The sequence below is a fragment of the Sphaeramia orbicularis genome, chromosome 7 (assembly GCF_902148855.1).
Source record: "Sphaeramia orbicularis chromosome 7, fSphaOr1.1, whole genome shotgun sequence".
In the NCBI taxonomy this organism is placed as follows: domain Eukaryota; kingdom Metazoa; phylum Chordata; class Actinopteri; order Kurtiformes; family Apogonidae; genus Sphaeramia; species Sphaeramia orbicularis.
Window position 1 is genome coordinate 47793613 of NC_043963.1, and position 23374 is coordinate 47816986.

The window sequence follows — 23374 nt, forward strand, 5'->3', positions numbered from 1 at the left end:
ATTAGAAGTGGCTCGACTACGAGGTAAGTCCCTCTAATATTTTTCAACAAATCAATCTGTAAGAAGCTCTTTTCTGTTTATTCCTGTCCACTCACTTTGTGACAGTCAGTTACTCAGTGATTAGAATGCCCCCGAGCTTGACCAGGACATAGAGCAGACAGATTACAGTGGATGTTAATGAGGGCCATTTAGCAGTCTCCAGTACTTCCCCTGACACAGAAAACCAAGTTGTGCTGCATAATATGTCACACTTGTACACATTTTTAAATAGCGTTTTTTTTTAAATCACAGATTGGATACAATGGAAGTGAAGGTGTATGTGGATGGAATCCCTCGTGTGGTCTGTGGACTTACTGAGGACACGACATGTCAGCAAGTGGTCATAGCATTGGCTCAAGCTCTAGGTATGTGCATTCAGTTTCTTTATAAGCAATATTAATATGTGTTGCACTGTAAAAAAAAAAAAAAAAACATAAAAAAACGGTAATATTCCAGCAGCTGGGGTGCCAAAAAAACACTGTTAAATAATGGAAAATAATCACCTCATAAAAATAGGGTAATTTTCCATAATTAAAATACAGTTTTTTGCCCTAACTGTACATGAGATTTTGCTTTTTTTTTTTTTTTTTTTTTACTTTTTAATGTTTAATAAAGAATATTTACATATATTAAAACAATCAAATTACCTCTCTCTCTCTCTCTCTCTCTCTCTCTATATATATATATATATATATATATATATATATATATATATATACAGGGTGGGGAAGCAAAATTTACAATATTTTGAGGCAGGGATTGAAAGACAGTGTATGACCAATTAGTTTATTGAAAGTCATGAGAATTTATTTGCCACAAGAAAATTTACATAATAGAAAATGTTTTTATTCTATGTGTCCTCCTTCTTTCTCAATAACTGCCTTCACACGCTTCCTGAAACTTGCGCAAATGTTCCTCAAATATTCGGGTGACAACTTCTCCCATTCTTCTTCAATAGTATCTTCCAGACTTTCTCGTAATAGTTTTGCTCATAGTCATTCTCTTCTTTACATTATAAACAGTCTTTATGGACACTCCAACTATTTTTGAAATCTCCTTTGGTGTGACGAGTGCATTCAGCAAATCACACACTCTTTGACATTTGCTTTCCTGATTACTCATATGGGCAAAACTTTCTGAAAAGGTATGGATAATAGTGTTAGGTATGATTATGACATCAATATATGTTTGGTTTCAAAACAATTGACGTAGTGTCTGTTGAGAAAAAACAACTAAATGTTCATTGTAAATTTTGCTTCCCCACCCTGTATGTGTGTGTATATATATATATATATATATATATATATATATATATACACACACACACACATAAACAATTTTCAATGAGACTAAGTTGTACAAATCCACTGATAAAAACTGTATTTGGACAGTTTATCAGTGCTTGTACATATTATACATTCACAAAAATACATTTAACATTTTTGTTGTGAAACCTCCTGTAATTACACAAGATATTTGTCAATTAACAAACAAGTCTTGTTAAACTTACACAACAAATACTTCTTTTATGGTGAATTGTCAGTTGTTTTATCTCATTTTATTTATTTATTTATTTTTTACGGTATTAAACTTTAAATTAACAGTTTAATCTCATAAATAGAAAAGAAATATTTGTGAAATTACAATACATTTGCAAATGTATTTTAACTTTTTTTCTGTGAAGGAAATTTTTTTTTTTTTTATTGAAATTTTATGGTTAATCACAGCTACAGTTTTTTCATGTTATTTTAAATTTGACATCTAAAATCACAGTCTATTTTTGTAATTTCATTGATATTTTCCTGTATCTTAAAAATACAGGAAAAACCTGTAAAATAAACAGTGAAAATTCCATTAAATTACAGATTTTTTTTTTACAGTGTGTAACATGTTGACGGAACTCAAAGCACACTGCCATTCTCCTTTTCAGGTCAGCCAGGACGCTACATGTTGCAGGAGAAATTTAAGGACTTTGAGCGTTACATGATGCCCAACGAATGTCTCCTGGAGACACTTGAGAAATACGGTGAGCAAGTGAAGGAAGTCCAGCTCATCCTGATTCACAACGGACCCTCAGTCTGGGATGAAATGAGCAGAGCTAAAGTGGGCAGATACCAACCTTGCCCACCACTGAGGAGAAAAGATGTGGTGAGCAAAATGCGGCGGAGCAGTGGTTCCCTTACTTTACATCGCCAAAGCTTGCCACCATTGAACTGTTTGAAGGAGGAAACGGAGCAGCAAAAAGATGTGAAAAGACCTAAAAGAAAGTCCCTGACACTAATGGAGGATGCATGGGAATGGCTAGAAAGTCTGGGAAAAGGCAAGGTGTACAGTACTGCTGGTGACAAGGAAAGCACTAAGAAGACTGATAAAAGAAATCGCATATCTTTGGATGTTTCTCTCACTGTTTGCAAAGATAATTCAGGGCGAAGCAGCAAAGGCAAAGTCAGAGGTCAGAAAACTTTAAGCTCAGAGTTGGATCATCAGACGTCCTGCTGTTTGGGAAGTCAGACAAGAGAAAAGGAAAGTAAACATTCCAAGAAAAGTCACGAGATAAAAGCCATAGACCTGTCCAGCTCAAGCACTGTTCAAACTGAAGATGAGAAAAACAGGTTAAGCAAAACCATAACACATCAGCTCAGCCGTTTGCACGATCTTCACATCCAGATAGCACATGTAGATCAACAGATTTTTGAACTTGAAGAACGGCAAAAGGTGAGGAAAGCTGAGGAAGAGGCCCAGCAGAGGGTGGTAGAAGAGGAGCTGGAGCAGATCAAGTTTTGGGAGAATGAACTCAAGGCAGAGGAAGGTTATGAGCAAGAGTTGCAACGACAATTCCTTGAGATGAGGGCGAAGGCTGTGGATTGCAAGGCCAAACTAGAGGACTACAAGTGTGAAATAGAGGGCTTTGGTTTTCACAATGCTCCTCAAGAGGATTCAGAAACAAAATCTTCCCCAAATACTGTCAGTCATGTTTCAACTGTTTCCACACTGAACTTCAATCAGCAGCAATCTCATCTACATCCAGATGTAAATATTAACAGGAAGTTGCAACCCAGAGTAGCCTGCAGCCCTCCACATGCTCTAGTTCCTCCCAGTCAGATAAAGGAACGACGGCCCACGGGACCAACGGAGCTCAGAGAGTGGTGGACACGCTGGTCTGAAGGCCAGAGCTCCAAGCCTCAGAATAAAAACAAGGTTCTTCACCGCTCTGAGCTCACCATTTACCTGGCCAGTACAAAGGTGTAGAATTAAAGTGCAAATCAAGTTTTTAAAAAAATTTAAAAAAAATACTACTACAAATGGACTTCGTAGACTTACTTTAACTGCTCAGAGCAGCCATAATCCAGTCAAGTCACCAAGAGTGTTTTACATTTAATTGAACACACTTCTTAACTTGTGGACTAGTCAAGGGATTGTACAGAGGTGCCACTGAGCCTTGCATTGGATTTTGTTATAATCATACTATTTTGATCCCATAGTCCCACATCTCAGAGACCATGTTCCATATTGCTACTGAAGGGAATACATGCATTTAAGGAGAGCATTGTTTCTTATATCCACGTTGCAAAGTTCAACTGTGTTGTCAGAAAACATGTAAAAGAAAATGTAAAGTTTAGCAAGTTGCCATCAACTGTTGTCAAATATCACTATAAACTAAGTGTTCAGTGATGACGGGGGCTTTTTGTTCATTTTGATTCCACGCTGTAAACACTTGCTTTCGCATTTACTCAAAATTAACCAGTAAGTTCAATCTGAATTCTTATTTTCAGGTAAGATAAAATGCCTAGTGTGGAGAATAATCTCTTTATGCTTTGTTAAGTATGTTATCACTCAAAGACTTGATTATTTGATCAGAATGAGAAACAGGTCCACAGCTTTTCCAGTCTTCTACTTTTGTAAATCTCCAAGTTTAATTCTAATAAACTGTTAAATCCTCCACATACTGAAGACCTCAACAGCATCCTGCCGAGTCAATTGTGCGTTTCTTTAAGTAGGAAGATGCATCAAAATGTAGGTCAACCTCATGGACATCCTACATTTGTTTTGTGTAGATCTGGTCCCTATAGTTACACTGGAGTAGAAGAGCTGCAAAAACAGTTTGAATACTATTAGTTTTCTTGAGTGGTCTCAGGGGTGTCCAACTCCAGTCCTCAAGGGCCAGTATCCTGCATGTTTTAGATATTTCCCTCTTCCAGCACACCTGAGGGTCGTTCTCAGACTTCTGCAGAGCTTGACAATAGGCCTATCATTTGAATCAGGTGAGTTGGAAGAGGGATACATCTAAAACACACAGGATACCGGCCCTAGAGGACCAGGACTGGACACCCCTGGGCTAGATGGTGTAAGAAAACAGTGAAAATGTTGGTCAGTATTCCCTTTAGTGATGCAGTCCTTCATTTAAAAAAAAGACAAAACAAAACACCATCTACATTAATTTAGCTAAGTACTAAAAAAAACAAAACAAAAAACAAAACAAAACAAACTGGCTCTCTTACAAATAAAAGACAAAAGGAACATCATGATTTTCATAAAACTTTAATTCAATGTTTTCATTCAAGACCATTAAACAAAAGTACATAAGAACCTCTGTAAGTGGTTCAACGGAAACCCGGTGACTGAAATTAATTTGACTGTAACTCAATGTGCAGAGGCACAACACCTCACCAACCTCATCTTCCAGAGCAACAAGTATTGAGATCTGATTCTGAAACTGGATTTCTAATAGTTCACCTTCCCCCTTCTTTAAGTTAAATTTGCTTTGTTATTATCATCTTGACGTTTCACTAAGAAAAAAAAAGCACACATTACATACAGTATATTTCAACCCACAGGTTTGGGATGCATATCAGTATTATTTCTACTAGAAAAGAAAGCCACCCTAAGATTGTTCTGAATATTTTGGTGGTTGGCTGGGAACAGAAGATACATCTAATTTTTTCTTGATTTTTTTTATTTTTTTTATTTTTACATTTGCTTTCAGTTTTAGGCACCTTATTCTTACTTAATTCAATATTAGCAGATTGAATTTCAATGAAAAAAAGCAAAAATATGTGCAAGAAAAAAAAATAGTATAAAAGAACTGCAGATATAAGATGCCACAAGGAATTCTGCACCTGGGAAAAATTGCTTAAATTGGAGCATGTGAATACCAAAAAGGTATCTAAAGGCTCCAGATTGGTAAAAGTAAATCCTATTATCCGATTAACTACTTTGACATTCACATACATCACACACACCATGCTTCCACTTCAGCTCTTCAGTAAAGCATTTTAAAACTGCTCAAAAAACCGAGCAGAGAAGAATCTTCAGTTTAAGCTTGCACATATGAGAAATATGATCCTCCTTATGGAGGGAACTTTGCTTTATGCGTCTTGTAGGAAAGCATACAGTAGTGGAAACCTGACTATCGAGTCATTTCGAGTTTCCATGGGTAAAGGCGCAAAACTATAATGGGAGAAAAACGAAGCAGATCAAGACATGCCAACAGTCACTCGCTACCCACGCAAACTACTGGACAGATTACAGGTGCAGAATTCCAGACAAAGCAGATTCAAAAGACAGGGACATAGACAGCCACACAATCATCACTCTGATTTAGAGGGACATTTATGGCCCTCAGAAACAAACACCTCCATTACACACTATAGTCATTTTAGGAACACATCACACACGCGCACACACTCAGAGATCCCATGTAGACTGCAGTGCCAAGCTGTATCCAGTAAATCATACATGGGAGGCAGGGAACTGTGGAATGAGAAAAGTTCCCTTGCAAGGTTGATCGATTCATTTATACAATTTTTTTAACACATGCCAATTGTTTTTATGTGTGCGTATGCTTTGTGTATGAGTTTGCGTGTACAAACACTTGTCAAATCAAACTCCCTTCTCCCCTGCTGTTACCCTTTCGGGACCACGTTCCCCCTCTGATTGGGGGCAGGGCGGAGTTTGTATTGCTCAGTCGATGACACCAGGCTGCCGAGTCTTCCTCTCCACATTGAAGCCCTGCAAACAGAGAACGCGATTTACGTTAAACCTCCCATTTCATACAAACGTGTTGTACAGTGTCCTCTGACAGAGTCTTCTGAGTTACCCAGGCAGAGCTTTAAGTTAGAGTTGACTTTTTGATGCCACTGAAAACCAGTGAAACTTCAGACCAACTTTATAATAACCAAAAGTGATGAAAAAGAACAACAGTAATTGTCGGATTACTTTGAATGTATTTACTTTGACTTAACTACAACTTATTGTGGCACACAGGTAATTTAATGTTGACAATAGTGAAAATATGCTCTGTTCTGATACCAGTTGAGGGAAAAAAGCATAAAAAAGTAATTAGCAATTATGATACATCTACTTTATTTTCAAATAAGACATTGCATGTGCATGTGCCAGTAGATGGGTCTTACAGTTGTTGCTCTCAAGTCTTAGTTATTTGTGTCATAGGGATCAATTGATAGATAAGACTTTATTGATCCCACAACTGAGAAATTCACTGGTCAAGGCAGCAGAATTAAGTGGAGGAAAAAATGTGCATGCAAAGAGATGCAAAAGACAATATATAAAAAAAAGTTCATAACAAGTGGTTCCAGGCACAACAAACCCCGCCCCTCACATATATTTTAGCTTATTTTGCCATCTATCCAGCTGTTATCATGTCTATGCATGTTCAGATGCCAGCACATCAATAGCCTCTATATATGTGCTAAGTTTGAAGTAAACTGAAACAAAACTGATGTTTTAATAGACAGTGGAAATTTTGCCCATTATAAGTAAATGGGGAAAAAAAGATTTTAAAAATTCAAACTTGGACCTACTTTTCCAAAAATGTAATGACATCTATTCTGGTAATCTATAAACCCCATTTGGTATGAATTCAACCAATAGTTTTGCGGCTAGTGTTAAAGAAATAAACAAACCAAACCAAAACACATTATCCCTTGCCTCCCCTTGGGGGTGTAATAATAGCAGTAAGTAATAAAAACACTACATGCTAAATAACATAAGTGTAGAATAGCGTTCATCTGTGTCTGTATAGAGCATTGTTGAGGATTCTTCAGTGGATTCTTCTGAAATGTGAGCCATTACTACTCAGGTCATTTGATGTTTGCTGTCGGAGCAGCATGACTCCACATCATTATTTCACAAAAGTAACACATCTGGCAGCTGTACCTTTGAATTGTCTGGACCACGGGGCTGTCTAACTATGACCAGGCGAGGAGCGCTGGCGTCATCCAGAGTGATGCTCTTCAGTCTGTTCACCAGGCGATCAGGACGTGGAGTCACCACAGGCTTAGGCCCCTCACTGAAATATTAAATATGTGATGATGAGCCTCTAAACCAACCCATCTAAAACAAACACACACACATTCTAATCGAGTTCTTACCTGACTCTACGGACATTGCAGGCACTACATTTTCCTGTGCGTTGATTAAGGACAACTGAGAACTCCACCTCATCCCCGGTCTGGAGCTCCAGGCCGTCTTGCACTTCTTTGACGTGGAAGAACAGTTTCTTGCTTTCACCGACTTCATATGTGATGAAGCCAAACTGAGGACATTAGAAGGAAGGTCAGGGCCCAAACCCACAACTTTTTATCTTGGTGCAATCTGACACTGTTCACATACACACTTCATATACCATTATCACACTAAATTTATCCATGTAATTAGGACAGTGTTATTTTATAGTTACATAGATGGTAGAAGTTTCTATTACTGGTAGTAACATCTGCAGCAATAGTATATCCACTGTTAATACTTGTATTCGGAGTAGTAGTATTAAAAGTAATGGACATTTGTTCTTGCTATTGGTAATTATACTAGCACCAGCCGTTTTAGCTTTTAACAGTTGTAATGCAGGTTGCTGCGCATCCGTCTCCTCCTATTGCCAAAATATGGTTTAGACCAGTTCTAAATGTAAAGTGTCATGAGATAACTTTTATTATGATGCCATACTACAGAAAGAAATTTTATTTAAATGACATTCTGAATTTGTTACAGCTCATGTAAATAGCGTATTCCATTTCAATATTCTGAATACAGCCTCCTACTGGGGAAAGTATTTTCCAATTAAAACATGTTGGATGGTTTTCAGATTCAAAGCATATGTACACAGCGCATTCAGAATATGCATCTAAATTTCTAGACACATGCTGAGCTACAGCCAAATATCCTCTCCAGCAGGTGTGGATTCAAAAACAAAAACCCACATTTTTTTGTCAGAATGTAAACATCTCAATAAGAACATAGTTGTTTTTGGAATAAGAGCAAAAACCGGAATATTTAATGCATGTAAAGTAAAGTTTTAAAGTGCTTTATAAATAAAGTTGGTATGGTATGTAAAGAGAGTCACTTTACACTTCCACAAGTCCAAAACAAAAAAATGAATGTACCTGGTCTTTGACACACTCCACCATGGCTCTGCGCTGAGGGACCACATTACAGGCCATCTTCTGTCCAGTCTGGGATATTGTGCAAACTTGGAACTTCACAACTTCTCCTTTCTGCAAACAATCTGATTTGTTTGCCATGCCCATGATTCCAAAGGGATAACTCTGGCCTTTATTTCCCCTGAAGAATCAAACATGTAGTCTTAATTCTCCATCAGAAAAAACAAATCTCCATGTGATGTTGTCATTGATACCAACCTTCGTCTGTGATCTCAATAAGTCCTTGATATTCTGTCTGGGAAGGGTCCACACTGCGCAAGGGACGAACAACTTTTCCCACCATCACTGTTGCACCTACATCTTCACCAATGCCATTCACTACGAGTGAACAAAAATAAGTAAGACATGTAAAAAACACTTCATTTCCACTGCAATGCCTGGAATTATTCCAAATAGCTAACAAAAAAATATAACCACTAAAAACAGTCCTACCTGCAGCCACCTTGGTAACCTTTTCAGCACTGACTTTGTTTCCTTTCCCCTTGGACAGAGTATATTCCACAGTGTCCCCGAGCTCCAGGTTGTCCAGGTCTCCACAGAGCTCACTAGTAAGAGTGCAAACATTTTGAGCATTGATTCTTAAAGCAGTGTATGACTTTCATCACAACTTTTTTTTCAAATTTGTAAAACCCAATTGATAGGCTAATTATCACTTATCCATTAGTCTTTCTGTGCTTATGCCCCTGAGTCACTTCCCTCACAGTGAACAACTTCAAAGATGACTCCAATAACACAAGTGTATTGTGGGAAGTGAAAGTGGTCTCACAGATCTGGCAAGAAAATGAGCCAGATTGCAACAATATAAAACTATACAGTTCACCAGGGTTGTTATGAAGAATGAGTAGTCTGTGGATGGAGGTATAGGCAACATTTGGGTTCAGCACTCATGAATAGACAGCCAAATTGCTGCTTCGTGGAATTCTCATTCCCACAATGCACTTCACGACAAAACTTCCAAAAAGGCCGGAGTGACATTTGGATTTGTTATGCAAGCAAGTGGACTGTGTTAATGACGGAGTCATCTTTGAAGTTGTTCACCGTGAGGGAAGTGATTCAGGTACGTAAGCACGGAAAGACTAATGGATTAGTGATAATTGGGCTATCACTCAGGTTTTATGAATTTGAAAAAAATTCTGATGAAAGTCATACGCTGCTTTAATCTCAACAATAAAAACATACAAATAAATCAGTGAATATAGTGACTCTAAAGAACATTTACCTGTAATGGAAGAAAATCTCTTGGTCATGATTTGCTGTCTCAATGAAGCCAAAGTTGTCTTTCAGAGTGGCAACAAATCCCTGCAGTCTCTTGGCGTTGGAAGTGTTCCGGTTGAGAACCCTGATGGAGACTGCACTCTGCTGACCAGTTCTCTTCACTTCGTTGATGGAGAACTCCACCTAGTGGACACATGTGTTAATGCAACTGCAGACAAAAACAAACCCACAAAAAGTCTAAACTATTTGAACAAAAACTTATGTTCATCATTATAGACAAGGGCAAAACTCAAGTAAAGTACTTTACTAGTATTGTTCAATTTCATGCTTTCCATTACTTCTCCAGTACAATTCAGAGGGATACATTATATTTATATTATACTTCATACTTGATTCCATTTAATACACAGCTTTAGTATTCAGATAAAGATTTTACACAATGGCCAACATGCATTTTAAAAATACCATACAATGTTAAAAATTATTCCTGTGGTTTCCAAATGTTTTATATTCTGATGCCCTACAAAATGCAGTGCTGTCAGCTTACTTTTCAAATGTCAGACTTTTCCCTCTAAGATTCTCAGTTTCTCAAATGTTTAAAAAACGTGTTGACAAAGTATCCATCAGAACTTTGATTTAATTTTTTACTGTTCAATTAACCCTGTGATGACTTCTCATATTAGGCCAGTGTATATAAAATGGGATATAAAGTTGTTCAAACTAGATCCACCTCAAGCAGCACAATACTGATGATTCACTTCAACTGAGATAGTAAATCTATCATCATTAATCAGTTTATAAACTATTACTTACACTGAAAATTCTTCAAAGACAGTTTGTTACCAATATGCACAAAGATTTGCACAAGCTTGTGTACTTATGTGAAGTTTGTGTTGAAGTCTGTTTGATGTCTGCCAAGTGAAGATACGAGAAGCATTCAAGAACAAGTGGCATGACATTTGCAGAAAATCCAAAGCCAACCCTCTACACAAACAGCGTATTGTGTATGTTATGGACTCAGGAAACAGAGTTAATAAAAACCCTTAATTTTCAAGCTACATTACTAAGTGCAGTGTCTGGCTCAGAGGATACTCAGAGTATCAAAGTGTTGCATTTATGTCAAACAGTAGGAAAGTTTAATCTGATGAACACAACCTCCAGGGCTGTAGATACACATTTTCAATAGCAAAAGGTTGGTGAACTCTGCAGAAAATACTCCTGACTAAAGCAGTGTAAAATATGCACCAGATGAAAGATGAGATACCTTATCTCCGACCTGTGGGTAAGATGCTCCCTCCAGGTCTTTGGCATGGTATGGCACAGAGAGCTTCACACCACAGTCTTCATATGCAATCATGCCTTCTTCAGCTTCCTACAGAGCAATCCACAAATCAAACCTGCATTAGCTTTCCAGGATTGTGCAGTTCTAAGATTTCATCTAACTGATCCCAACTGAGGCCAAGATACTATAGAACAGGGGTCACCAACCCTGGTCCTCAAGATCTACTACCCTGCCTGTTTTAGATGTTTCCCTCTTCCAACACACCTGATTCAAATGATAAGCCTATCATCAAGTTCTGCAGAAGCCTGATAATGACCGTCAGGTGCGCTGGAAGAGGGAAACATCTAAAACATGGAGGACACAGGCCCTCAAGGACTAGGATTGGACACCTCTGACCTAAAACATGCAGGATAGTAGATCTCAAGGACCAGGGATGGTGACCCCTGCTGTAGACAATCTCCATTCTTTCAGACTGACTGATTCCTTTAATACACTCCAATATTTTCAACAATTCAGGTGAATGCTAGGAATTTCTCCAATAGACAGCTCAACTTAATTGCACATCGTGATTTAAGAACACATGGTGTATTAAGCAATGTGCAGCTACATAAGCATATTAGAGGCACTGGTATGTGCAGTACATCTTTGTAGCAGTCTAATTGGTTAGCATTAGCTTTGTCTAGTGCAACAGCTCTAGCCTCAGCCTACAAAGTAGGGCTGCATAATTACACATGACTACTTGGGCGGGGTACTGAACTTGAGTACTGATACATGTGTAGCACCGACCAAACTGCTTAGATACTGTCAGAGATCAAATAATGCCTGGTTTTATGTTTTTGTATCAGTACCAAAAAACTTTTAGTGAGAGACCCAGCCCTACAAGTTGTGCATGTGCTGCATGTAACCAAGAGGCACTTTTTTAAGTCCCAAAATAAGAGAGCATGGTGTACAAATACACTGATCATGTTGCTTGATCACATAAACTGACAGGTTTTATTGTGCTTACAATTTTGTGTAGCCAATTCTATTTACTTCAAGTACTTTAAGTGCACAAAACTAATAAACCTTTAAATGATTACGTGTTCATGTCATCATTAAGGTAGGGAAAAAAATGGAAGAGGAGTTGGTAATGAATGGTCAGAACTATTTTTTCCCATAATTGTGCAGCCCTACTAATCACTTGATGAGTGATCTGTTTTGATTCAAATTTCGTAACGGTTAATCCGTGATCAAATACCATGCTGTCAACTAAACAGAATTAGTGGATCTGCAAAGACCAACCTTTTCTAGAACTTTACTCTAAATAAAGAGGAAATAAGAGAAACAGGCACCCTTATCAACACCACACATCGTAATACAAGATCTTAAAGCAGTCTTGACTTCTGGATTATCATCTTAAAGTAGTTAGATCTAAAATTAATATAATTTCTTAAGATTAAATGTTAGCGATATGTGTATATACTATCTTACATACGATGTATGTCTAAAAATAAAATGCATCCTAATCCTATTTGTGGCTTCATGCAGAAGGTCTTAGTCCTACCTTGTCTTTTTTCTAACCAACAAGGAGCATGAGCAGGAGGAGGTTGTTGGAGGAGAAACAAAAAGGAATATCAGAACTAAACTCAAAACTGGAATGTGCTGTAGGAAGGGGGTGGGTATAATGTTGGATGGACTGAGGGTGATCATGGATGGTTCTTTTTTGTCTAAAGGATGAAACCTAAGTGCACAAGTTGTATTACATTACGTAGTACCTTCTCCTTGCCCTTGGTGGGACTGGCATTTTTGTTGGCTGCCATGATTTCTTTCTCTACCACGCCTACAAAGCGCTGCTCAGACTGGGTATGAAAGGACACTGTGCCCTTGGGTAGCTTCTTGATGCGGACTGCATGGTTCCTCTGAGCTGACAGCATATCCTGAAAATGATAGGACATTGGCCTGTTTATCCAAATATTTACTGTGGCTGCTCAGGTATCAACATGCACACGATACAGGTATAACATTGGAGAAGCTTTATAAACAGGACTCACAGGCACAACAGTGAACTCGACTTCATCTGAGATGTGCAGTTGGCTTTCCTCCAGGACTTCACTGAAGTGAAAGAACATCCTGGCATCTCGATCCACGCACTTAATGAACCCAAAGCCATCACGAATAGCCGCAATCACTCCCTGAAATAAGATAAAATGACACAAATGTGATTGGAAATGGTAACAGGAGTGAATGTTGGTTTATATCTATGGAATAAATAGACAGGGTGTACTTGTTTCATATTCTACACTTTAGTTTATTACCTCCGCCAGGAGGTATTGTAATCACTTTGCTTTGTGTGTTTGCGTGTTTGTTTGGTAGCTAGATAACTCAAAAAGTTATGGATGGATTTTCAGGAAATCTTCAGGAAATGTTGATACTGGCACAAGGAAGACATGATTAAATTTTAGTGGTGATGGGGGGGGCAGATCTGTCTTGGCAGAAGTCTGTGCTCTCCGAGTGCTTTTCTTGTTTCATTGTGTGATAGACTGTATAAAAGAAGTGGACAGAGAGACAGGGATGTCACCTTTGAACAGCCGTTTTGAAGACAGGGTATGCATTTTGATCTCTGACCTTAAGCTGGGGAGCCTGAGGGTTCAGCTGATGTTAAACGCCAGCTTACTAATACATTGAAAGTGTCATCTTCAAACATGTGACAAAAATCACTTGACAGAGTTATTCACTCCATTACTTTTGTCATTTTTAACCATATAACCATTTTAAGAGTACATTTTGTATGCAGCTGTTAAAAGTGTTCTCTTGGATAGCTGGCATAGGCCTTGTGACCTTACTGAGGATTAAGCAGCTTGGAAAATATATGCAACTCTCACCATCTCACGGGTCTCCTTGGTGAAGTTAAAGGTGTCTGGGAGAATGTCGATGTTGGTAGCTCTCTCTAGCTTGTCTCTGCGGTCGGTGGAGATGTTGAACTGGATGTGATCTCCCTCCAGCAGGGTCACCTTGGACTTTGTGTCCTTCTCGCCAAATGGCAGCTCCTTGTCAGTGAACCGATCCGGGCACTGATACGACCTGGTAGAGGGTCGTTCTGCAAGAAGCAGGAAAGAGATGAGTTGGGGGAAAAAAACTGTATCTTATAAAACAGCTGGTTGTGCTGATCTGCAAATGTACTTGCCTGGTTTTTGGTGGGGACCTTGGGAATAACTTTGATGACTGTGCCTTCAAACTGTTCAATGCTGATGTCTTCAAAGATGACTGTACCTTGGGGGAGCAGCCTCACATCTGTGGCTACCTCCTTGCCCTACGACCACACAAATACATTTATTTTTTTCAACACTTGTAAACTTGAGAAGCTGTGTAGGTTATTTTTGGACAACAGGCATACAGAGCTGAAAGGAGACACCCACATTTCTATCTTTGATGGTAAACTCAACATCATCTCCAGCCTGCAGAGCTTCCAGGTCACCTTTAAACTCACTGTAGTGAAAGAAAATCTCTTTCACCACATCAGCCCTCTCAATGAATCCAAAGGCCTCCTGAATGGAAAAAAAATATGGAAAAAACAGTACTGATGTATTTGTATGGATGTAGCAAGCAGCCGGACAGCTCTAGTTTTTCCAAGGATTGTTCATTGTACCTTTGTGGCACACACCACACCCTGACATCTCATTTGCTTCTTCTTCACCAGCTGAATGTTACGTGCACTGACTGCACCAGTACTATAATAAAGGAGGAGTAAATATTAAAAACACCAAGTGGTAAAGTATTACTGTGACAATAGAAACATGGTGTAAAGACTCACTGCTTGTTGGTCTCCATGTAAAAGCTGACTTTGTCACCCGTGTCCAGATGGATATTGCCCTCCACGTCATCAGGAGTGTAGGTAAGGTAAAATACCTCCTGTGGAAAGTGAATGAGACACATTTATTAATAGTCGGTGATGACAACACTGGGTTACAACAGCTATGCACAAGTTCCAACATAGACTAGTCTGACCATTATTTCTAACTAAAGACAGAGTTCCCAAGAGAATATTTTACACGTTACACCAGCAACAAGTACCACTCCAGGTACAAGGTACAAATGAAATCTTGCTTCCACGTCCTGTAATACCATGTTGTTTGAAAAGGTGCAATACCTCAGGGAGGTGAACTACACTGGCTGGTCTATGTTTGTAATGCATTCTCTGTGACAGATTACACCAATAAATCTCTAACTGTTAAACATAATGTGCTGTGCACTTCTAATACCCCTCGCCCAAATATAGTGTAAAATTCTGTTGAAAGTTACTGCCCTATAAATTACATTAGATTGTCTTTGTGTAAAATTTATTACATACATATTTACATTCGAAAGTACTCAAATATTATAACTGCACAAGGCCATTGGACCTTGAAAAAGTAGGCCAAGGTGACCTATTTTCAATAAGCTTCTGCTCCATGCCAAGATGCATTGACAGTATAAATTGGGTGTATATACCTCAAAGCATTCTTCAGATAATGCCATTACGTCATTGAATGGACAGACAGATGACAAAACAACTACAATACCCCTTCAGCCAGAAGTGGTGGAAGGGTAAAAATATATCAACATAGCATCAACAGGTCATAATGACAGTAAAGATGCCAACTCGATTAAATGTGAATTTCGGCATAAAAGTATTGGCAAGAAAATATGTTTAAACTTAAGAAAAAAATTGTAATTTGAGATATTGTAACAAATGAAATCAACCCTAATATTCACACAGCTTTAACATTACTAACTAGTCTCAGTGCATCCTCTAGTGCACAATTTTGTACAATAACTAAAGAGGCTACGCTGGTGCAAAGGGCAACAGAAACCAGTACAGGAAAGAAAAATGCAAGTGTGTGAATAATGACTACATACACCCTAAGCTGTTCAGGACATATGGTTGCATATCTTTGGTTTCCATCATCATTAATGACGACATGAGAAAAGACAAGCACGCAAATTGCAAACCTAAGCCAAACATGTACTGAAGAATAAGTGTCTGAGGAAAATCCTCATAGACAACAACACTACTTACCCCATTTCTTTCGTAACACACACTGCCAGTGGGAACCTGGCCAGGAGCAGACTTTCCATCTAAGTGCACAGGAATAGCTGAAACAACCTACAGAAAAGAGGAGAGTACAGGAACAAGGACTTTAACACAATGCATCTCAAAGGTAAAAATAAGCATCCTTTTTTTGTTTCCAGAACAAGTCTTCCAATGCCATAAACGTTAATGTAAAAACGTGAATGCGCCATCTAAAGTCTACAATGTGAACACTGTGCACCATCAGGCCTCCAGTCTTTCTCTGACATGCAGACGACCTATGTGGGCTGCTTTACGTTAGAGACACTGCGATTGGACAGTCTTACTTTGAACACATAAAGATAAACGGCATCACATATTACCAATTATGTCATAAAATATGCACAAACACGTCAAGCCTAGCCTCACATGCAACTCCCTTGACCTGCTGACATGTGCATCATACTTGGTTCTGCGCATCAAAAGTGTTAGTCATTGTAAGTATTTACCAACTGGTGAATTCACCCACATTTACCCACAACCATGTGAAAATCTATGTCTAAATGCTCAATCTGTTGAGCACATATGAATGACAGTGACATCCAAGTCAGTTTAATTCAAATGTATTAAAAATCTTGATGGGAGGAAGAGAAACAAAACATTGTTTTAAGGCTTAAGATGCAGGATGAATGGGGCTAATCGGACTCAATGATCCCCAGCCCAAAAACACAATGGGCTACAAGAAGGTTAAGTTGACAGACAAGGACAGAACCAAAAGTAAAATGGTATTCCTTAACTGGATGAATATAACCATGCAGCACAGTAAAGGGATAGGCGTGCAGGTCTGGCCCCACCTGGCCCGAGATCCGCTCCTCTGGCAGCACCTCTGGCTTTATCTTAAGCAGCTTCACTGCTATGGGCTTGCCAGTGCGCCTGTCAGAGGATACCTCAAACTCTACATCATCTGTGGAGACAGAGACACAGAGAAACAATACAACTCAACTGAAGTGCTTTACATTTTTGTAGGTTTCAACAAGATAAATTTAAAAGACTTCCAGACATTTAGTAGGGCAACTTAAAACCCATTTTACATGCATACAAAAAGAGAAAATGCACAAAAGATATGAAGTATATTTGTACTGCTGAAATACTAAATCAAATTTATCAAATCAATTTATACAGAAACCCTGTTGAAGGTTATGCAAATTTAAGCAGAATTATCATTGGTCCAGGGTCTCTCACCTCCTACTTTAAGCTCCTGCAGGTTGCCATTGTACTGGGAACAGTGGAAGAACAGACGCGCCTGACGTTCGGAACATTGGATGAAGCCATAGGAGGTGAGTAGCTTCTCGACCACACCAGTCTCTCTGATGCCAGGCCCTGTGCCGTTGGCATAAGCAGTGTGCCCATTGTTATGGAGCATTCCTGGGTCAAAACTCATCTGGAGAAGACAACAAGAGTGTATTAAAATGTGGCTGACAGAGGTCTGAGGAGCCAAAAGAGGAGGCTACGGTGTTTGATGCCAACCTTAAAAACAAAACATGCACATAATGTATAGCACACTTCAGAGAAGGTGGGGAGGAAGAAAAGCAAAAATAAAACTACTTTGTGGCCTTCTGTTGTTCCTATTGCCATCAGTAGAGGAGCGCAAACCACTGATGAAGTCTGCTTAGAATTTCAGGTGGACTTAAAATTTAAAATTACTTTTATCTAAGAAGTGAAAAAAAAAAAAACACGTGCCAACACTGTGGTGTTTTCTGTTTTGCACTTACTGGTTAGTGTCATGCACATACAAGTACATTTCCCTCTTAGTGGTCTTAGTCATAAATCATCTGGGTAGCCTCTGACCCAAAGTCCATGCAAATCTGGTCTAAGAAACATTAAGTAAAACCTGCACACTGTCCTCCAGCAACAAACCTCAATACTATACCTGACAAACACAAATTCGCCTTAAATCTGACAAAACCAGTTCTTTTAAGTAATTTTCTAATAACAAACCATGCTGTTAGCCGAAATCAGATGACAACAGCATCACACACGTTATACTCAGCTTGGGTACTACCAAACATGCCCCCTTACTGATCTCTGATAAAGGGGGGTCCGCTTGTGTTTTTTACTTCCTGGGTGGGGGTGGCATGAGACGGAGGAGGAGCGGGGAATAGGCATGGGAGCAGTGGAGGTAGATGGGGCAGGGCCAGTGTTGCGAGCCACTGGGGGTTCAGAGGAGCCTCTTTCCATTTCTGACACAGCAGGGAGGACTCGGATATGCTGTTGAGAGGAGGCAACAGCTTTGAAGAGGAGGCTGATCGAAATTAGGACAAATTAGTCTGGAATCCACAACAACAGACTGTTTAGTGGAGAGTTACATCAACATTAAGATGTGACCAAGTAATAGGCTATAATAATAAAATCCTGTATTATACCTACATACTGCCACTGAGTAGACACCAGAAGCAAAACTGAAAATATCACAACGTAGACCAAGTATGGCTGAGCAATTTGAGGTCTTATATCATAGAGAATAATATTAATACTAGTGTAATTACTATATTTACCAAAGTTGCTTGTAGCATTAATATTGCTCAGGTAGGAGTTTAAGTCAGTGTAGTAATAATTTAGCATCTGCACCAACAGTGTTCAGTTTGTCCAATTTAACCAGCAGAGATGGAGTAACATGTTGCTTTAGTACCACTGAAGAACCGAAGAGAAATTATGGCGATGCTGAAGCTACATGACTTACCAATGTACAGTAAGCCTAGTGCTGCATAGATACATGATGTCATTGATCTTCAATACACTGTATTAGTATTTTGATTCTTTATGAAATAGTTCCATGACAAAAGACACTGATGGGCTCCCACAGTTAAGGCGATTAATGTGAAACACTGCAGCTGTGACAGATGTATGGCGCACAGTGAGCAGTGGACTTGACTAGTGTTTATATCATCAATGGGCTTATTTGTTTTGTGTTTCTGGTCCTAATGAAGCAAATGTGCGGTTTTACTCAAATAACAAAAGCCATCATACTGCAGCCTAAACTTTCCAGAAACCTTAGGAGAACAAGGGGGAAAAACTGTTATACTTTGGTTGTAGTGATCCTATTTTTTTAAGATCCAGATGATGGATCTGGATTCTACCTCAAGATCAACCTGGCATCCATTATTATCTTCCAGCCCCAAATCCAAACGACATCAAGATTATCAGTTAAAAGAGCCACCACAACATTGTAGGACAACTCCATACCAAAATTTAAACAAAAATTTTTTAAAAATAAGAAGCCGGGCCCTAAAGAACAATCTAGCCTGTAAAAATGCAAAAACACCGCTCAACCAACATTGGTGGACTGCTAGTTGAAGTAAAGTGCTGCAAGTCCAAATGTTAAGTCTACAGACGAAGTAAAAAAAAAAAAAAAAAAAAAAAAACTACTTAAAATAGAGAGAATCAGAAAATGCAAATGACAGGACAAATAGCAATGCATCTACAGTGGAAGAGTCGGTGATGGGTTATGGGTTATGAAGGGGTCCCAAAGCAGCCTCATCTGGTAGGCCCTGTTCTGCACTATAATAAACTATTCAAATCCAGGATTCTATAGATTCATAGATCTTTATGTCTTAAGCATTTAAAAATAGGGAACACAGACCCCATGACTACACCGTAGAGGTTTTATAAGCCCCAACATCCATGTAAAAGGTTTTTGCCGTCTGAAATGACTAAAATTTAATCGCTCAGTAGGTTCATGGGTTTTCCTAACGACCTGGCAATTATAACTTGCTTAGCCCGTGTCGCAGCCTGAGGTAGGTCTTACTGGAATGTGATGAAAAATACCAGGGGAGAGAAAGAGTATAGCCGTTTTTAAAATGCCAAATATGTTTTAGCCTTAAATCGTAGAACACCACTCACCCTGCAACACTATAGCTGAGCAGAGGCTGGTCTCGGGAGCCCGAAAAAGGGATGAAAAGAGGTTAGGCCATTCACAGCAAGAGATGCAGGGCAAGGTGGGTGGATGGGTGTTCAATGGGGTGGGGAGTGGGGCACGTAGAAAAGAGGTGGGAAGGTGGAACTTACGGATCGGCCATATGGTGAAAGGCTGAGTCCGACAGGGGAGGTGCTGCTCAGGTCAGCGCTAACAAACGCGGTGGGTGGCGACGCAGGCAAGGTAAACTCAACAAAGCCTTTCCAGGGGCTGCCCATATTGTCCCATAAACTCGAACCAAACTTGCTTGAGCACTTGCTGAACTTGATTATTGTTTTATACTTGTTTTTGCTTGACTATTAATTTTTTTTTTTTTTTTTTTTTTTTTTTATGTAACCACCCAATGATACACCGCTGGATGTCTGCAAGGGTGAAGAAGAGGAACAAACATAACGGGTGAGGCAGACAGGTCAGCCAGTGTGCCAAGTGTTACAAAGAAAGAGCTGTAGGCTTTTTATTCCACAGAGGGAGTTGAAAAGGCTTAACAGCGAGAATGACTTTATAATGAAAGAATAGGGAAAAAGTGTGGGCTCCATCAGGAAATCAAATCATTCTTGGATTAAACTGAGTAAACTGTCTGGTGGTGGCAGTGGTTTGGTTTAAGGTATGTACCTGAAACCTTGAAAAAACAAACTTTGGCAATTCTTAACATAGAAGCAGGACAGAGTCAAATATTGTTCAGTGTTCATACTAATTCCACGTTCCATGTTGGGAAGTAGTAATCATGTCTTAAAACAATGAACACACAAGATTTTGTTTCTCAAAGTCAAGGATCCTTCATAATCCAGTCGTGACACCTTCCTACCAATCAATACATAAATGTATGGAACAGTCTAGCAAGTGCTGGTCGCATCATTGAAAAGGTCCCTCCCCGCTTAAACTGGCTCAGTAAAGCATATCTGATGCGATTATTAATAGATGAAAATGAAAACTGAAGGTGGTAAAAATAAGACTGCACACATCATTCTACTTCACGAACAGTAGCTGGTATATAGTTAATAATTAGAAATTAACAGGGGTACAATTTAGTAGATTACTAATACCGTAAACAAGCATTTAGCCATGATGCTGCAACATAAATGAAATTTCCACAGAGCTTAGTTTTATCCAAAATAAGACATTTTAAAATACAGTGTACAATATTTCTCTGTTAAGGCATTCGGGAGATAGATATCTTACATCTTATTGCACAGTAAAACTTGTTTAAGTGTTTTAATAATTCTTTAATTATGTTATCTTTTAATAGGATTTTATACCATATTTACTTGTTTTTGATTGCCTTTGGAGCTTCTAATTACTGAAGTGCAAACAAACTGAACTATCTTCATGTATGAAATGCAGAAACAAAGTTGCTTTTCTTTGTGGACTTACTTTTAATAGGCTGCACTGGTGAAATGATCAGTTATTTTTCCATTTAGCAGCAAAATATTAGCAAAGGATTATAGGCACTGAAAAGTGCCAGGCATCCATATAACCATTTTTTGAAAATTCTCTGAATGAAGGTCTCAGTCCTTGGTAGGATTCTGAAGGTCTGAAAAGTCTTGCAGGGAAATCTGACGAGGTATTATGTAAATACAGCCTTTAAGGATCCTTCCTTCACTTTGAGAAACACCTAAGGTTCCGCAATAACCAAGGCCTGTAGCAGCTCATTTCCCCTTTCGCTACTTCAAGTGTCAATCAGCTGTTGCAAATCAATCACTGAAGGATCCATCTTCCACCTAATGTCTGAGAACTGAAACCACAAATCAAAACATAATTTCTTTAAAGGCCATTTTAAAAATGGCCAAAGTTATAGTGTAGTTAATGATGGTAATAGGATGAATGCATGTTTTGTTGCACTGAGTGATAACAGGAAAGAAAACTCTGCACTGTTGTGCAAATCCCTGCAGCTGGACAAACTGATTCAGAGTTACACAATCTGTGTTTGTACATCTGACAAGTAGGTTAATGTGAACAAATAGCCAATTTACAGATTAGTTTCTGAGAACTGCCATTAACTTATCAAATTTGCTCTTACTAGAACTTTACAAAAATGTCAGCATCTTAAGTGAAAGAAGTCACTGAAAGACACAATACACACACACACACACAACACCACATTAACATGATACTCCTATTATGAAGGGACTACAGTTAGACACCCACCTTTTAATTGTTGTCTTGATTCCTTTAATTGTCTCAATCACTATGCAGTTCCTGCAGATCTCTTCACGCATACAGTTGAACACACACACTTATTACAAGTTTCTGGCACAAGTTCTAGATGGTTGCATAAAGCCAAAAAGGGGGAGAAATCTAGCACAAAAAAGGCAAATGCAGGTGCAATAACACTGCTTAGAAAAAATATAATGAAAACAGTGGGAGGAGAACAGGGGAGGGAAAAAAGAGGGAACTATGGGGACCAAAAAAACAAAACAAAAAAAAAAAAAAAAAACAAAAACTAGCAGATAGCAGCCCACTCCACACCCCGGTGGTGACTCGGAGGTGTGGTGAGGATGAGGAGGGCTAGGAGCAGCGTTGGGACGTGTGCTTTGTCAAAGCTGTTGAGTAGGCACAAACTTCTGGTTTCAGATCAGTTATTTTCTTGTCAGAATATGCTTAGGCATAGGATTGCTTCTCTTCTGCACGTTTCAATTGGGGGGACATGCGTCTTCTTTGGTCATTTCAGGATTTGGTTACTTCTTGTGTTTTAAACATTTGAAGTGATCCTTTTTTCCACGTGTCTTCAGTGTTGCAACTTTTTGCTTGTTTGGGAAGTTTCTCTTCAGTTTCTTTGTTATGATCTGAACTTGAAGCAGTTGCGGATGGTACAAAAATTCAGTTCCGTTTCACTTCATACTGTAGGGAAAAAGCATACTTGGTTAGCTGGGCAGAAACAATCCCTTTCACTTCATATTATCATAAATCATAAGGCCACAAAAAAGGCAAGCCATGAGAGATCAATATGTCTGCAGAATAATATTATATTCATGAAGTGATCAGAATTTTGAATTTCCTCTCACATGAAAAAAGTAACAACCAAGATGAACTTTTTTTTTTTTTTGAGAACACTAGATTCTTTAACCCCCCCACCCTAACTGCCTAGTGTAAAAATAGGTTTTCCTCAGATGCCTCTGGATACAACCCACAATGCCAGGCAGCTGACTAGATACAGCAGGCAAGAGCTGTGGATCAACAAGTCCTTGTGCTCTGCTTCAATTCAGACCATGATATTTATGGCACCATTTCTGACCAGGAATCTCCATATTCATTCATTAAGCTGTTTGCACATTTTCCAGACATATCGGAAGGTGAGGCGAGGTCCTAATAACTACTTTAAGAGAGTTGGGTTTGGTTTGCATGTTGCTAAATTTATTGAAAATGTATACTCTAAACTATCATTA

The 23374-nt window shown here is 38.8% G+C and overlaps 2 protein-coding genes across 2 annotated transcripts; one reads left to right on the forward strand and one right to left on the reverse strand.

Annotated features, from left to right (window-relative positions):
* Positions 1-4010, forward strand: rassf11 (Ras association domain family member 11). The gene is made up of 3 exons (XM_030137983.1): positions 1-23; positions 292-404; positions 1970-4010. The coding sequence occupies exons 2-3, from the start codon at positions 302-304 to the stop codon at positions 3286-3288; spliced, it is 1422 nt and encodes a 473-aa protein (XP_029993843.1). The 5' UTR covers positions 1-23; positions 292-301; the 3' UTR covers positions 3289-4010.
* A 552-nt stretch (positions 4011-4562) lies between these two features.
* On the reverse strand, positions 4563-18258 carry csde1 (cold shock domain containing E1, RNA-binding). Its single transcript, XM_030139748.1, is given in 20 exon segments — positions 4563-6048; positions 7216-7348; positions 7431-7594; positions 8439-8616; positions 8693-8813; positions 8928-9040; positions 9715-9893; positions 10975-11082; positions 12747-12908; positions 13023-13163; positions 13854-14032; positions 14035-14068; positions 14156-14281; positions 14388-14516; positions 14618-14699; positions 14783-14880; positions 16028-16114; positions 16873-16982; positions 17261-17459; positions 18098-18258. Coding segments are annotated over 20 exon segments (2550 nt in total). The 5' UTR covers positions 18257-18258; the 3' UTR covers positions 4563-6000.
* Between the last annotated feature and the right edge of the window lie 5116 nt (positions 18259-23374).

Excerpts from the sequence above, each read along its gene's own strand:
- rassf11 (XM_030137983.1), top strand. The coding sequence starts at position 302 with ATGGAAGTGAAGGTGTATGTGGATGGAATCCCTCGTGTGGTCTGTGGA. Across the intron at positions 405-1,969 it reads AGCATTGGCTCAAGCTCTAG|GTCAGCCAGGACGCTACATG; the intron begins GTATGTGCATTC and ends TCTCCTTTTCAG.